This window comes from Convolutriloba macropyga, chromosome 5, assembly GCF_964194025.1.
Source record: "Convolutriloba macropyga chromosome 5, txConMacr16.3, whole genome shotgun sequence".
NCBI lineage: Eukaryota > Metazoa > Xenacoelomorpha > Acoela > Convolutidae > Convolutriloba > Convolutriloba macropyga.
The window spans coordinates 43816535-43834861 of record NC_134472.1 but is presented as its reverse complement, the minus strand read 5'-3'; the positions used below and the strand labels follow the sequence as shown (position 1 = coordinate 43834861).

At 30.9% G+C, this 18327-nt stretch overlaps 1 protein-coding gene across 1 annotated transcript in view; it reads right to left on the bottom strand.

Moving 5' to 3' along the window:
• Positions 1–18327, bottom strand: part of LOC142340022 (uncharacterized) — a 133229-nt gene that overhangs the window by 101367 nt on the left and 13535 nt on the right. Inside the window, exons 2-3 of the mRNA XM_075390420.1 lie at positions 17637–17805; positions 17211–17337 (exon numbers count right to left, since the gene is read on the bottom strand). Of these exons, the coding sequence (XP_075246535.1) occupies positions 17211–17337; positions 17637–17805 (296 nt within the window). The remainder of the gene's footprint in view (positions 1–17210; positions 17338–17636; positions 17806–18327) is intronic.

Sequence of the window (18327 nt, the reverse complement as noted above, 5' to 3'; positions counted from 1 at the left end):
TATTCATTGCTATGCATGTGCTGGCGAGATTGAAATCCGGGGAGCTTTTACAAGAAACAGCTCCTCTTGTGCTGCTCTTTTCGTTGAGTACTAAATGGTAAGAGAGGTCTACTTGACTTGCAATATTTTTGCAGGGAAAGGCTTTCATGTGAACAGCTGTTTAATTAAAACAAATAATTTTGATGGCTGGTAAAACTGTGAAGATGGTATGCGATTTCTGCCCAGTGCCCTGAATGTCAAAGTGAAGAAATTCAACTGTAGCACGGGATAGAGGCAGTAGCCATGCATTAATAGTCCGCATTGAAGGTCTTCGCATCGGTGTAAGGGCAATAGGCTACAAGAGAAAGCTATTTAGTGAACCTGATAGTTGAGCAAGCTACTGTGGGCTCCTATGCACCAAAAACACGGCAAACAACTCCCTGTCCCTATTCCTCGGAATAGCTAAAACAACCAAGTATCTTTACGAGGTGGATGTAGAAACCGTTGTTCTTTCGGGCTAAACTTGAATCTGTTGTGGGTCGTAGCTCCGATGTCTGAACTTGTGGAATCGACTGCCACGGATAAAAAGTAAGAGTTTACGTTATATGTCCCTGAACCGTTCATGTGTGGGGAGTTGCGACCACCTGTAAAACTAGCTGACCTAAAGTTGTTCGCATGGTCATGGCTCATCCCGACAAAATACTGGGGCGCGTGGGAAACCATTTAAGTCATCCCCCATGAAAGTCTAATGATTGTGGGGGCAGAGAAGTGGAGGGTCCTGTGGACTTACGCCGGAACTCGCTGCATCGCGAGTTACTCGAGTAGTATTTGTAGCAATGTTGATAACCGCTATCCCAAATGTGAAGTAGCACCGCATGACGTAAATCACATTTTTAACTGCGGTAAGAACACTACGGACCTAAACGTGATTGACTTGTGCGAAAGACCAGTAGAGGTAGCTAATTGGCTGACTTGATACCATCAGTCCAACACGACCACACAGCAGTAGATAAAACAAGGGAATCAACCACCAGTAAAATTTGTTCCTTTCTCCTAACGCTAATCGCGCATGTCGAATCGGGCCAAATTTTACTGTTGTTGATTCCCTTGTTTTATCTACTACTATATATTAGCTCTAAATTCAATCAAAAAATCAATTATTATTAAAAAATAAAATAAAAAATAAAAAAAATCAAAGCAAAATTTACATTTCACTCTTTAAGAGCGATTCACTCTTATTCGGGGTGATCCCCCAGTAGAAAGATCGCTCTTTTTTGCTCTTAAAGAGTGATTCCCTCTTTTTTGATATTTTTTAAATTTTTTAATACTTTTATTTCAAATTATCTATACTCTTCAATAAATTTATATTTTCTTTTACTTTTACAATATTTAACCCATTATTAATAAGAAATGATACAAAATTATAATATTTACACGAAGGACCTTCGGTCTTGTTACACCAACAACTTTCCTCAGTTTGGCTAATAACTAAAGGACTTACAGTCTTGCTTTGCCAACTAGGATTAATTGTTTTCTCACTCAGATTTCTACTAAATCCTCTAGTTAATTCTACATCTGGATGTTGTTTCTTTACATGAGCCCGTATTCCATCATATCTAACAACAGAAGTACAATATGGAAAATTAACTTTAGCTGAAGTACAACTTCTACATGTATACTTACTCTCAACAAAATCAGTTAGTGGTTTTACATAATTACATTTATTACAACTTCTAATTAAGACTTCTGGGTTAAGGTTAGGGTTATGGTTAGGGTTAAGGTTAGGGTTGGGGTTAAGCTTAGGGTCTGAATTAGAGTTAGAATCAGAGATAGAACTAAAACCAGAACCAGAGCTAGAACTAGTACTAGATTCATTTTTTAAAGAACAACCCCATGGAGAAAAATTATTAGCACAAATACCACTTAGTATTATATTACCACACATGCATTTATCAGTTTTATCTTTATGACATGATTCATAATGATATTTTAAAACAGCAATGTTTCCATATTTATAGTTACACTCTGAACATTTCAAAAGCATTTATAATAGGGTAAACTTTAATATTTACCTAATCATTTCGCGGGGTAATATTTAACCATGATTTCAATTAAATCTTTAGTATTATCTTTAGATGTGATACACTCTGCTAAATATTTATTTCCTAACGCATTGAGTGTATTAGTTTTACATCTCTTATCTAAAATCAATTCAAGATCTAATTCTCTTTTATCTCCAACAAAATTTATAATCTCTTCTCTAAATTCTTCATTATTTCCATATAGTCTGGTTAAAAACTTTCCTCCCTTTCTATTCAAAATTCCCATCTCTTCATTGACGAAGTCACAGCTACACTGATTTATATATTCTTCTTGTATTGTATTTCGTAGATTAGTGAACGGGCTTTGCTCGTGGTTCTCCAAGCTACTTCCTAGATCAGTGAAACTGCTTCGCAGATTGGGCTTTGCCCATGTTTCACCATTGGTATAACCACTTGGCTTGCCACGGACTTCGTCCGTTGGATAACCACAGACGGAGTCTGTTCGCAGATCATTATCCAACTTTTCTCCATATCCAACGTTAACTAATGTATTTACTCTACTCAACATTGTGCTTGCTCCCATTGCTACACTCCCAGCATTTCTTGATATTATATCGGGATAAATATAACTAAATATAATTAAACCTGAGCTTATAATTCCACCAATAGTTGATAAACTTTTTATACCCTTTCCCATAATCATCTCTTTTGATAAAACATCATTCTGTATTTTATTATTATTTAATTTAAGAAGTTTATCAAAATAGAATATATAGTTATCATGATTAATGGTATTTCTATCTGTTGCATTTATCATGAGTGGTTTCATATATGCTATAAGTTTATTTATATCTTCTCTTTCTAATTCATCTTTAAAACTAAGAGCTTTTAAATCAAGGAAACCAACTCTTGAATCATATATCATTGTTCTATTACTATTAATAATAATAAAAGTATTTTCCTTCTTATTATATTTAATTATACCATAACGAAGTTTATCTGACATTCCATCTGTACGATTATAATGGTTACTATTTAACTCACTAATTATTTTTACTAAAGTCATGTTCACATTTATATATCTCATTAAAGTTTTTAAATAGATCAGGTCCATTATAAGTTGTTAAATAAATAGTATCACAACTCATTCTTGCTGTATTAATTATTTGAGCTGGATTATGACACATTACAATCATTTGAATATTATAATGTCTTCCTTCAGTAAAATAATAAGCTATATCCTTATTTAACCTATCACCCATATCATCAAGTACTATTACACAATTTTGAAATTTTTGCATATTATTTTTTGTGATCATATTTATATCACATTTTTTAAACCCAGTATAAAACTTATTAGAGTCAGGATCTATCCAGTCTCTGTCATCTTTACACATTATATTTTTAGCTTGGTCTTGGTTTTGGTCTTGGTTTTGGTCTTGGACTGAGTATAATTTTAAATATTGTCGAATAAAATATGTTTTACCTGTACCAGTTCCACCATAAACAATAGTATGTAATGGTGACTTTTCATATTCAAATCTAACTAGACTCCAATTCATAAATCCACCAAAGCTTTCTTCTGGTTTTGTATGTTTAATTGGTATTGAATCATATATTATATAACAAATTCCAATTATAATAATAAGAAAAAAAAGTATACCGCCTTTATCCATTTTTATATATAAAATTTATTATATAAAAAAGCTTATACTAATTTTTGAGGAATTCAATAATAAATTTAATATTGATAATAATGCTATGAGTGATATCAGAATAAAAGATATAGGTAAAGATATAAGTCTAACATTAATTGAAATAGTAATGAGAGATGAGACTCCAGATAGTATCCGTGAAACGGCTTCACCGATCGGGGAACCTAACTTCAACATTATTGTGAATCTACATCCAACTGATGGTACACATTGGGTTTTAGTTATAAGAAGAGAAGGTGGTCCTGTGTATTACTTTGATAGTTTTGTTTTGGTGTTGAGACCCCACCATTATTTTTAGAAGAATATGTTGATCTAGGCTCTAATGAGAGAATACAACAATATGATGAATCTTATTGTGGAGCTTATTGTTTATACATGATCTATCTTATTGATAGAGGATTTAGAATTAAAAGTGCTTTGAATATTCTAGTTAATCAATGTAAATATCCAGGAATATATAATGAGTGTTTTTGTTTAGGTTGTAATGTTAATGATAAAAATAATGTTAATGATAATGATCTAAGAAGTAGCTTTGCTAATAATGTTTAAGATAAATATAATAATAATGATAATGTTAATCATAATGATAATGTCATTGATAATGTTAATTATAAGGATAATGTTAATGATCTACGAAGTAGCTTTGCTAATAATGTTAATGATAATGTTAATGATAATGATAATGTTAATGATAATGATAATGTTAATGATAATAATAATTTTATATATCTATTCGATGAAAAACATGGTGAAACATCGGCGGAACCGGTTCCCGGATGGACGAAGTCCTATCAAAAGGGTAAAGTCAACAATAAAGAATGTCCTACTAATACTATCTCTATAAACATAAATGATGATCTACAATCATGGCTAAATGATGATGATATAATTACTGAAGCCACATTCCTAGATAACTTTAGATGTATAATATCTGGTCCTAGTGAATGTGGTAAGACATTCTTATTAAAGAAACTAATTCTAGCTAGTATATATTTTGATAAGCTATACATCATTGGACCTACTGGTGATCAATACAATGGATTAGAAAGAATAAACCCAAAAGCAATTATAGAAAGATTTACCATCTCCTGATAAACTACCCAAAGACTTAAAGAAACTAATGATATTCGATGATGTTAGAGCCAAAGAACCAGTTATTAATGAATACTTTTGTAGAGGTAGACATAATAATTGCAATATTATATATCTTAATCAAAACCTGTTCTCTCTGGATAGACAGAGTGTTAGAGAGAACTGTAATCTATTTATTTTATTTGAACAAAGAGGTAAAGTCCTAGCATCGATATATCAAGATTTCTTTAATAATGTTGAACTTAGTTATAATGATTTTGCTAATATATGTAATAAGGTATGGAAAGAGCCTTATAATTATATTGTCATTGATATAACTAAAAATAAAAATATTAATGGTAAACTAAGAATTAATTGGGATCGGAGAGTTTTGTAGTTTAGTTTAAGTTTATATCTACACCAGATGCAGAGTAAAACTTAATACATCACCATTAAAGTCAAGGGTCTTCCATGCTCATCTTTAATATGAAAATCTTTAATAAGATATTAGTTGGTATAATATTTATTAGATAGCCTGGTGGTTCTGTTAGAGTAAAAGTATATAGTATGTGTGTGTTATTCCCATTATCATTAACACCAGATATCACATTACAATGAATGTTAATAGTACTAAAACCCATAATATCAACAATTTTCTGAGATGTATATTTACCTTGTTCATATACTATTTTTCTAAAGCCCAGTAATTGGGCTATTGAATTTTCTATGTCAAAGTTAATTGCACCTTGTTTTACTTCCATTAAACTTTTCATTGTATTCTTATCAGATTCTATTATAACATTACCATTAGTTTCTTCTTATATTAATTCTGCTATTTCGAATAATTCATATGCTCCTGGTATAATAGCTAAAATACGGGTATCTGACCATGTTTCACCCTTGATATCATATATGAATAATATGCTCTTCTTTAGTTTTAGTTAAAGCTTCATGTATATTTTGCAGTTCTCTTAAGATTAAACTATCAGTCATTTTTTATCTTATAAAAATGGATTTTAATTTGGATACAACTTAGTTTATAATAATGATATACATAAAAGTAAGGTTATAAAATAAACCAAATAATCTGGCAACAATGAATACGGTTAATACCAATATTAATATCACACTCAATAGAGAAGAGAATCACTTAAATTTGCGTGATTCATATCTAGAGTTAGAGTTTGTTGTATCAGATGATGCTGGTGGTGTATTTGCTAATGATGCTAATATCAGATTAGTTAATTATGGTATGATGGCATTGTTTAGTTCAATTAAGCTTGAAACTAGTGGTGGTAGGACTATTGAATATATAGATCATTGTCATCCTAATCTATTGATGTATAAGTTATTAACTAGTATTGGTGATGAATATGAGAGTGGTTTTGTTAGAAATCAGGGCAATAGGGATATTCAACTTAAAGGTGACCATATTGCTGCACAACGAGGTCATATGTATATGATGATTAAGATGAGTGATCTATTTGGTTTTGTAAATGATTTAGAAAAGATTATATATGGTTTAGGATTTAAACTAATATTAAAAAGAAATAATAATGATAGAGCTCTATTTAGAGTTAATGCTAATCCAGGTGCAGTTGCTAATGATGGTAATATAGAAATTAGAGATATATCATGGTGTGTGCCTAGTATTGATCCTAGTAATGACAATAGAATTATTGTGCAAAAGGGTTTAAGTAAAAAGAATAATGTAGACTTTAGCTATTATGAAAGAAAGACATTTTATAAGAAAGTGTCCAATGCTACTAACTTCTTGTTGGATCTTGGTATGGAAAGTGGGATGGAAAGACCACAATATATAATAGTTGGTTTTGAAAATAATAATGTTAATGAACAAAATCATGATGCAAGTACATTTGATATAATGAATGTTACTGAATGTTATTGTAAGATTGGTAGTGAGTTTTATCCCGAGGATAGAATGAATATTAATTATGGTACCAATAATTATAATGAGGCTTTTAAAGAGATTGTTAGCTTTAACAAAGATTATAATGGGCTACCAAATAATATAAAACCATATATAAATCATAGAACATTCAAAAGTAGTTATAGAATATATGTATTTGATACTAGATATCAAAATGATCATATAGGTCCACAACCAATACAACTTAATTTTAAATTTAGTGATGCAGTTGCTGATGTTATATGTCATGCATTAGTATTAACTAGAAAGGTTATTAGTGTGAATAGTGATGGTAATAAGATGGTTGTAGTTTTAGTCATAATTATATATATAATTATGACTAAAACTACAACCATCTATATCATAATTATAGTTTTAGTCATAGTTATGGTGAAACATGTGAGAAGCAGTTCCTGATTAGCAAAGCTACTTCGTAGATAAATATAATTATCTGAGAAGCAGTTCCTGATAACTATTTCTTACTTGTCTTAACAAAACCCCTAGCATAAATAATGTCTAGTTTCTTTTTAATCTCTAGAGATAAGCCTATAGCTTCAAGCTTAATCTTAGCCTTGGGCCTAACCTTAGGCTTCGAGCTTCGCTCGCGATGGAACCCGTAGACTTAGGCTTAATAACGAAAAGGATTATTCTTTTTAACTTCCATTATTTTTTATATATAGAAATGAGTCTTTTACAGAAATTTAAAACTAATTCATATTGTGTTGGTGGCAGACATTATAGTGATACCAATAATATAAGTGAAGCTATTACTTCAAAAGGTACTAAAATGTTGAGGGGTAATTGTGTTAAGTGTAAGAGAAATAAGTCAATGACTGTTAGTGATGCAACAATAGAAGCAGAGGGATTGAAAGATTTCTTTAAGTGTTGGTAGGGCTACAGTTAACTTTGGAAAGAAGGTGGCCAATAATACAGTAAGAGCATTAGAAATAGCAAGTAAAATGGGAAGTGCAGCCGTAAGTAGAAACCCTAGAGCTGCTTTATCAGCCACACCTGATTTAATTAAATTTGCAACTACTGGTGAAGGTATAAAGGTAGTACAAAAAGGAAGAGGGTTATACTTTGGTACTAAGAAGAGATAATTATTTGATTATAATCATGATTAAATTTATGATTATGTTTATATTTATGTTTATGATTATATTTTATTTATGATTATGGTTATGATTATATTTATATTATGTTTATGATAAATGATAAATATTAATACTAATATTATTATTACTAAATACATTATTATAACTAAACACTAACAACTCTAGTTTAAAAAAACACTCAGCTTGTTTTTCTTGTTCTTCTTATAATCCTCATATACCTTAACTAATTCATTATACTCATCATTATCTATTTTATTATCATCCATTGATTTAGTATACAGTTTATTAAACTTGTCACTTAACTGTTTACTTAATATATACATTTGTGAATACTTTATAATTTTATTTCTTATTTTAGTATTAATTGTTTTTGATAGTGAACCACAAACAGTTGCTGTAGCAAAAGCTGTTGTTATAGAATAAGGTAATCCTATACCTGTTAATGCAACTATGTTGTTGTTGCTATAGATGATAATAATATTTCTGTTATCTCAGCTACGTTAATATAATTCTTATATCTACTTAACTTCTTATTATAGTTATTAGTTTCAGTTTCATAATAATTTCTAATATCTTTTATAATGTTACTGTTGTTATTAAATTTATTATTGGCTTGAATCTTTTCATTTATGTACTGTTCATTAACGGTTGACAAGTTGGTATATAGTAATCTCTCACTCGGTGCTGTTGGGTCAGTCATAGTTTCGGTTATTTTAATTAGTAAAAATTCTTTCTATTTGTTTCGTTTTATCTTCTTGTTTAAAACCATAATGCTTCTCTAGAATTTCTTGTTCTTTATTATCAAGTAACGTACTTCGTAAAAGTATAGCAATTATATATTGTACTATTGTCCTTTTATTCTTTAAAAGGGCTTCATCTATAAAAGAATTAGTCTTTTTATTAACTTCTTTAAATTCTTTTAGCCCAGTATTAAACATTTCATCTAGTTGTACGTTAGTGATATTCTGATTAAACATATTATTATCAAATTCTTGTTTTAATTGATTTTATTTAGAGATAGTATCAGCAGCAACTTTATTACAAAACTTAACAGTATTTGTGACTTCATTTGTTGAATCAATAAACTCATTAATTAGTTCATCATTAACTTGTGTTTCATTTAGTTGTAATGTTTTAGTTGTGACTTTATCAAATTCACCTTTTATAAGTTCAGTTATGTTTCTACGTAAAATGTCTATTTTATTAGAAGAGGATAATAAGTTTGTCACAATACTCTTTATTAACAACATCTTTTTCATCTATCGGAGGATGTACATTTGTAATTTTATAGGTATCCTTCATATCAATATTATCATTATCTACTAGGAATAACCCACGAGCCTTACTTAGTGTTAAGTTGTTTGTTGATGTTGATCCGAGAAGTGGGTTCCCCAATGGAACTCCGGTCATGCTTCGCCATTGATGTTTCGCTTGGTTAAATCTATTTTTTGTCATCTTTTTATTTGTTTACAGTAAGAAATATGTCTAATGATTCTAAAACTTTATTATTAGATTCAAAGTCAAACTCGGATTTTAATAGTTCCTGTGCATAGTATTTACCTTCTATTATCTCTGCATTAATATATTCTATTTTATATGTTGGTGGTTGTGTTTTTAGAACTTCATTAACTTTAAACAAATCTCTATTCCAATTAGAAGTGTATCCCTTAGAGAAGATATTACGTTTATCTGCATTTCTAACATAATCACCAACTTTAAGTTTAGGTTTAATATTCTTGAAACTAAAAGTGCATTTAACTTTATCAGGATTATTAGAAGCGTCAACTGGTGTCATTAATTGTTGAGTGAATTTGTTATATGTTACAACAGCATCATTTAAAATATTTACCCAAATACCATCGCCATTGATGAACATAGGTTTATTTATTATGTGTAATAATGTTCTATTAAATCTCTCTATGAATACAGCCTTTAAATCACTAAGTAGAATAGTTTTGTTTCATATTCTTTAAGTAAAAATTTAAATGTTTTATTGTAAAACACTACTTCTATCTACCCATAACTTTTCTGGTTTTCTATGTTCAGAGCCACCTTGTAGACCTTCTGATAGGATTGTTTTAAAACCATTAGTTATAGAGAAACCAGATTTATTCTTTAATGGAATAGCCCATGCATATTTTGTGAATATATCTATAACAGTTAATATAAACTTATAATTATTATTGTATTTACTTAGAGATGACTTACCAATTAAATCAGCTGACCATGTTTCATCTTGATATAATGGTATTATTCTTTCTCTTCTAAACTTTGTTATTTGAGGACTGAATACTTCTTTAGCTAGTAATTGTTGTTTAGTTTTAATTGTGTCTTGTTTACTTGTGGATATAGTCATCTGCGATGCGGGTTCCCTGATGGACGTAGTCATAGCTTTGCTCATCTGTGAAACAGCTTCCTTGATCTGCGAAGCAGGTTCCCTGATAGCTTTGTTCATTTTTGTTTATTTACCATAATTAAAAACAAAATTATCTAATTGTTCTTGTTTAATAATATTCATAGATAATAGTTGCTTAGATATATCTAGCATTTCATCATATAATCCATCATGACCAGCTTTTGTTTCTAGTATTAATAATTCTAGTCTTTCTACTAAACCATTGACGAAGTCACAGCTACGCTGATTTAAATGGCAACTTCGTTGATTATTTGGGCTAGGGTTGCTATTTAAACCCCTGCCAAATACATCATCTTTTACCCATACTATACATTTTATTGTTCTATATCTAGCGCTTTTCTTGTCCCCTTTTCCTCAATCATATCTAATGTCCTTTAAAAACCTTTTAATTTTGTTTTCATCTTCCTCCATTTCACCATGTTTTATATTAGGGTTAGTAAGAAAGTTTATAAACTCATCTGACAATTCATATATACTATCCTTAACTATAAATGCATTTTCTTGGTAAATTAGTTTACCACCGTTCATTTCAAATTCACCAATATCCAAATTTACGAACTTCAGCTTTGTCGTTGGACTTCACCAATGCTTCACCATTCGACTTCATTAATGCTTCATTAAACTGGGAGCCAGCTTGCTGGATCATCTTAGTTTGTTTATCTAACTCTTGATTTTGCCAATCTATTGCTCTCAATGTTTGTTCACTTAATGCTAGATTGTGTTCATTATGAGCTAGCCATGTTTCATTGTTTGCATTTAAAGTTTTAGTTAAAGGATCAAATAACTCTTCTATTTCACCATAATATTCCTGTTCTTTTAATTTATCTTCTAATCTATTTCTTCTGTTTTGTTTTTCTAGATTATTTAATTCTATAAGTGTTTCTAGTTTAGTCATTTTTTATAATTATAATAAATCATTATATAGTGTAATGGCGGCAAGGATTAACTTTCTATCATCATTGATGGTTAATTCTTTAATATTATCTATGAATGATTCTAATGATTCTTTACTTACATCTAACCCTAATTTTATTAATACCTCTATTCGAGTATTAATTTTTTTTATTAAATCTCTTTTGAATAGATATAGATTCTCATCATGAGGATAACTTTTTATATTGTTTACATAAAACCTTTTATCATCAAATATATTTAAACTAATCTTACTTGTTTTTGTTGTTGTCATGTTATCCCCAACTTTTTGTATTCTGCATTCATCTACTGTTCTCTGTGTATTATTCATTAATGCATCATAATAATCTATGTGCCTAGCATTATTATGCTTCTTTATTCCTTTTTCTTTAGTGTTTTTAGGATAATTTTTGAAGCTATATGTTTTGGGGGACAATGCTATAAATTCCTCAATAATCTTACTCCCCAGCCCGTGCTTAAGCTTGCCGGGGACTTTATTAGTTTTTATAGGTATGTCTAGATTACTTAAGTCCATATGCTCATCACTAACTTTACCTTCACTATAACTTAATACGAAACTGTCCGTATCCATATAGTGAAGTGTTAGATCTTTGAGGGATGGTTGTAGAATATTATAGAATACATCAAACATATCTAATTTGCTAAGTTCGAGTATTGTTACTCCTACATAAACAGGTGAGCTATATTCTATTTTTTTTTCTTTATATATTCTATTTGGCTATAATCTCTACATCTAGTTATATTCTTAAATGTTGGTTTACTTACACTTTTCATTATCTTTTCTTCATCATGCAAGAACTTGCTTTGAAAGAAGTGTAGAGGATTCATGCACATTCTTCCATATAATGAGTTATTCATTAATTTCCTTACATCCTTTTCTGCTTCAGTTTTAGCTGTTGCTTTTTTATTTCTATTGTTTTGTATATAATCTCTACATAAATAATCTTGTAAAATTTAATTACTCTATGTATTTTTGTTACTTTTACTCCCATCTTAACATAGAACTTTAACATCCTATAATGAACTATATATTCTGTTTTGTTGTTTTGGTCTAAGATTAATTTCTCTGATCTTGCCTTGCCCCCATCTCTTTCTCTGTAACCTAATTCATTATCATTTATCTCTCTTATTAGGCATTAGTGCTAACTGTTCTGTTCTCTCTTTACATTCATTAGTATAATCAATATCACAAACTATATAGTAACCATGATCACTATCATCTGGAGTATTCAATATTACATCTAGAGTAGTAGTAGTAGTAAATTGGAAGTCCTGATAAGGTAACTTTTGCATCATTGCATAACCATATAGGTTGTTTGCGTCTATGTACCAGATGGACTTACCATCACTGTTATTTATATATCTATCACCCATTATTCCACATATACCACCTCTCTTTGCCCCAACAAATCATCTAACATTTGTTTATCTTGTAATGTATCTAATGTAACGCCGCTTGACATCAGCCAACAATCAAAACCATAACCTGGTAGACTAACGTAATTTAGTGGATTGAGTTTGAATTCTTTCATGCTTAATTTAACATATTCACTCATGCAATAGTCTAATATTTCGACATCGTTCTGTAAATACTCTATAGTTAGATCTCTACCAGTTTTATGACTGTTTTCGTTATTAAAGTTACCTACTTCTTCTTGTGTTGGTAATTTATTATGTAGTGAGGATTTGAAGTCTTCTATTTCTGGATTACCTATAACTTCCTGGTAGGTAGCTTTGCTACCTTTGGCAGCTTCGCTGTCATAGGTGTCTAAACCAAAGTATTCATATGGATATAATGTTTTAGTTTTACACCCGTATATCTTTGCCATTTGATCTAGAGGCATAGCTAAGAAGTTATAACTATCTAAGAATTTGAGACAACCAATGCTAAACATCTTAGACTTACCAGCAGCTAATGGTATGTTATCTACTTTTCTTTTATCATTATTCTGTTTAAAGAGTTCACTGTATAGTAGATTGAAATCATAACCTGAGCCATTATGGAATATTACAGGAATGAAGTTTTGTTGTTTGTATCTTAGATTACATATTTTACATTCTGGTCCTCTATATTTACCAGTTTCATGACAATGATCCCTTACTTTACTTATACATGTTTTGCTGCAAATATGACAAGTGTTATTGTTTTCATGATGCAATTTATCTTCTTCTGTGAATATCATCTTTTCATTATGTTTGAAATTATTCTCTGTTTCTATTTCTAATAGATCTCTAGCAAATCTTTTGATGCAGCCTAGACCAAAGTAGTGCTTGAAGTTACATTGCCAGGTGTAACTCACAGCTATTGGAATATGTTCAGCTATTACATATTTACAGTCATTAGTTATGACTTTAACAATGCAACATTCTATATCGGCAGTTATAATATTTTTTATATTCTGACGTTTGTGTTCATTTATAAAAGTAATATGTTTTTCCTTAGGACAAACAATCTCTGGTTTGAATGAGTTGTTGCATTCGTGTTTATCATATTTATTTTGTGAGTTAAACCAATAGATACACATATCACAATAATAATATTTAATGTTGTTTTTATTTGGGCGATCTAACAGGGTTTCTATGTTTTTTATTAGGGCACAGTGTTCTATTTGACCATTACTCCAAACTAGTATTCTTACATCTTTTCTATCTTTATTAAAATCATCCACTTGTTTAAACAATTCTACTTTACCTCCACCACAGGGGGTGTATAACCAAATATTAATATTGTATAATTTCTGTATTCTTAATATAAAGCCGAAGTCATCTTCATGTTGTTGTCTTGGTTCAATTAGTTTATCTACATATTTACTTTCTCTTTTGCTCTTTTCAGCCGTGATATTATATTTAAAACTCTAACTTTTCTGAACTGGTAAGAATTTTCAATTTCTTCTAAAGAGTAATTAGTTGCTTCGTCTATGTCTTCAATGTAATTCCCGGCTTTATCAATAATATAAAATTCTCTCATATTCTGGCTGGAGTTTATATGAAAGTCTTCTGTGTTTTCTAGATACTTACGATTATGACTACATGAGTGAGTAGTTAGAGCTATTTTATTCCTAAATTCTTCATGACATTCTTTACATACTTAATTTTAGAGTAGATGCTGTCTTCGCATTTGGCTTTAGTTTTAATAATATAATCATCTTCATCCGAATTATACACCCTCTCCGAGATTTCTTCTTCTTCAGACTCAAACATTTTCTCCAATAGTTCCTTATGTTTGAGATCGTATGATTGATGCCTGTATAAACCCTTATTTGATTGAAAGGATAGATTACAGACATCGCAGAAGTTTATGACACTAGTATTAGTTGATTGAGACATGATGTATTTATTTAGGGAAATAATCAAAATAATTTTCCGAAAAATGAAAATGAAATGCAATAAGTGTATAAATAAACCTTGGAAAGAATGTTGTAATAATTGTAAAGAATAATAACAAGATTATTCTTGTTATGTATGTAAAAATATGGTTAAAGTGAAAGATTATATAGAACATTTGGGATATCATTGTTCTGATCCTGATCAATATCTAACATGTAGTATGTGTAATGTTTATAAACATATATCATTATATAGATTTAGAAATAGGAAATGTAGACTATGTATTTATCTTCAATAGATATAGATATGGTCATACTAGAAATCAATTCAGAGAGCATGTTTATAAGTATAATATTCAAGAAGACACAAAAAAAACACTAATCACTGTGTTTCCACCGATCTCAGTGTTTTTGACTGTGCTCTTTTTATTCGCTTTCTTTCAGATTTAGCAACCACTAATAGTACAAGAAGTCAACAAGCTTGGTTTAACATCGCATTACACATCAGTGAAACTGCTTTGCAGATCGAATGAAAAGTGCATGTCATGCTAAAATGGCCGCCACCATTGACAAAGAAAGCCACCACCGCTAACAGAATGAAATCAAACAAGTGAAAGTTTCAAATATATGATGCCCTTAAAAATTAGCTAGTAAGGTGAGTATTTATTAAAATTTTTATTTAATTTTTAATAAATTATACAAAGATTTCAATTTAAGAGAAGGATTTAAATATTACTTTACTTTCAAACAGGTGATTACTTGGGAAAGGATAACTTATTTTTAAGGTAAAAATCACGTCAGAATATTCTAGAAAAAAGAATGTTCTAGAATAATTCTTCATGAGGGGACCTTTATTCTCCACGGCACTTTTTGGCTATTCATCATGAGTTTCACTTCACTACAAAAACTAGCGAAAAGTTTTAAACAATTTTCGTCGTTTGACGAGACTTTAAAAACTGGAGCTTTATCATGCACTTCTTTATCTGAAGAAAATCTAAACGAGTTGACTAATTTAACAACTCAAATGATTACATTTTGTAAGGAGAACAAATGCATACCCGACAACACCGCCGAACTTAAAAGTGAGACTGGAAAACGAACTAAAACAGAACTCTTCCAGTTATTCCTCTCCAAGTTCAAGAAGGACCTACTAAGTTACGAGCATCAGGAAACACTGGACAAGTTTGAAGTGAATGTACCGGAATATTTATCTTTCCACAATAAACTCAGGAATTCATTCAATATTGGTGAATTTGAGTCTTGTCTTATCTCACCACAGTCAATAACATGGAGGGAAAGCTGAATCGATTATATCTACTGACAATTTCTGACAGAGGATACATATGGGGGAAAGTGAAACAAAATCATCAAGAAAACAAAAAGGATATTTATTCCCTGGAAAAAAACTACTGAACGATAAAGGATATTCCTACTCTACTGTCCAGAAATATATCAACTTCTCTCAAGCATGTGAAAGCTATCCAAGGATCCTAGTCTCAACAGACTACTACTCAGAATGGAAAAAGTTCCTAACAATGTTTTTGGCGGAAGTTCAGAAGGATAGCCAGCTACAATCTAGGTGCATGACAGAACTACAATTTTCATAAATGATAAACAAGTGATTGGTTATCGAGAAATATATTTAATATTAATTTTGATATTGATATCCCTACAAATGATACATTAATATTGATATCCTTAGTGTTAATACATTAATATATTCACCTGATGATTAGGAGTTCAGTCAGCTTAATAATTAAAAGTGTTCAAGCATTCTGTAGTTGCAGCCTCCCCCACAGTTGCCATTAAGAAAGGTAGAGCAATACTGCCGTAGCGTGGTAAAGGCGAGTCAACCTTTTAACAAGACCTCTCAAGACTCGGCTCAAAAAAATTTACCCTGGTACATAGAATCACTCAGTTAAACATCGTAGATCAATCGTCTCCAAGGGTAAAGTCAAAATTTTTAAAGAAAATTGTTTCTTATTATCGATTTCTAAGCAATTTTGAGTTATTTTCAGTCCATCCGATTCTATTGAAAAAAAACTTTGTGAGATGATTAACCTGATTTATTTCAGTATAGTTTGGCATATTAGATATGAAATTAGGCTTAAAACTAGCTTTGAGAACTTCTGGATATTAGTGTATGAAATGCATAAATTATACTAGCTATGTACATTTTTGTACACAAAATTGTGCGTGTAATATGTATTTATAGTGGTGAATATAGTAGTAGACAAAACAAGGGAATCAACAAACAGTAAAATTTGGCCCGATTCGACATGCGCGATTAGCGTCAGGAGAAAGGGATAAATTTTACTGGTGGTTGATTCCCTTGTTTTATCTACTACTCCACACTGCACAGAAAAATCCGCCTTCCTTGCCGCTTTCCCCCGACGTCACAGGCAAGTTGTGGATACGCAGTCACACTACTAATATATCTATTTTTATTATTATACAAATACAACTCAGGAACTAGTTAAAAGCGGCAATATAGCGACGGTATACCGTTAAAATTACCTGCGAATTGCAGCTGTGTGACAGCTATAATAACAACAACTAATATAATTGCAAGAACCTTCGTTTGAGAGCACTTAAAAACTTCACAAAATTTAAACCTCAACTTAATGCTCTCGGGATTACTCCAGTTCTTCTGACAAAAAAATCTAATCTGTAAGTTGCTCACGTTTAAAGTTCCAAATATTTTGTCTAATCTGCTTGTCACTCAGATTTGCCAAGCTCGCGTCAGTGATGTTATCTCGATTCTCCGTTACATATTTCCTTGCCTGGTGAGCTAACTGATTTTCCAGCTGATAGTAAACAGGGCTGCTCGACTAGTTCTCCTTGCTTTAAAAAACAGGAGTCAATGAAATGACGAAGGTTTAAAGTGATAAGGAAGTCGATGACATTACCTAACTTTCGCAAAACGATTGTTTTCATTTTACTATATGCACAGGATAATGCTGGTTCAAAACTATAACGCATCATATCCTGATAAGAGTAAAACTAGCTATCATAAATTGTGTAAATTTAGACTAGTTTTGAGACAGTTCCAAAAATAGCTCTGTTACTTGAAAAATGTCTACATATATGCATTTTAGAAGCAGCCCTGTTCTAGGCAGTGGGTGTGAATGTATTTGGTTTCTTCACACGATGTGCTAGTGCAGTACATCTTGTTGGCTGCCGATCCATTCGTGTGTCTTGGTGGTACGGGGTGAGGAGCAGTAGGCGATGACGTCTCACTTGTTATATCAACTGTTGCTCCAATCAAACACGCACCGCTAAATCAACAAGCATTTTACACTTACGCTCATATTTGCTACGAATGGCAGACATGATTTACATCCACGTTTGTTTAGTCAGTGTCCGGAATATTAGCCGACGTGAAAATTAGCCAAACATAGCTGGCAGATTGCCAGAAAATAGCCGCAATAGCTTCGTAGATCTGCAGTCTTAAAAAAACAGTTAAGACAGACCAAAAAATTCGTCTCTTCATTGAAGGCTGATATGTTATATTTTGATTAAAAATCTTTATAAGTCTTTGCTACCTCTATTAGCTGCTCTCAAATAACCTTCAATTAGAGCGACACACACCCATTTGACCTTATCTCTTTGAATTAGAGTGAAAAAAGTCAATTTCAAAAAGAGGAAGTCATTTTTGAGGGTGAGGTAAGTCAAAGTGTGACCAAAAAATTAATCACGCAAATGAACAAAACATAGCAGGACAAGTCCTGAAATACAATTCAAAGGAATGAATGAAAAACTCAGACGTACTCTACCTGACCAGCAGAACAATTGAACAA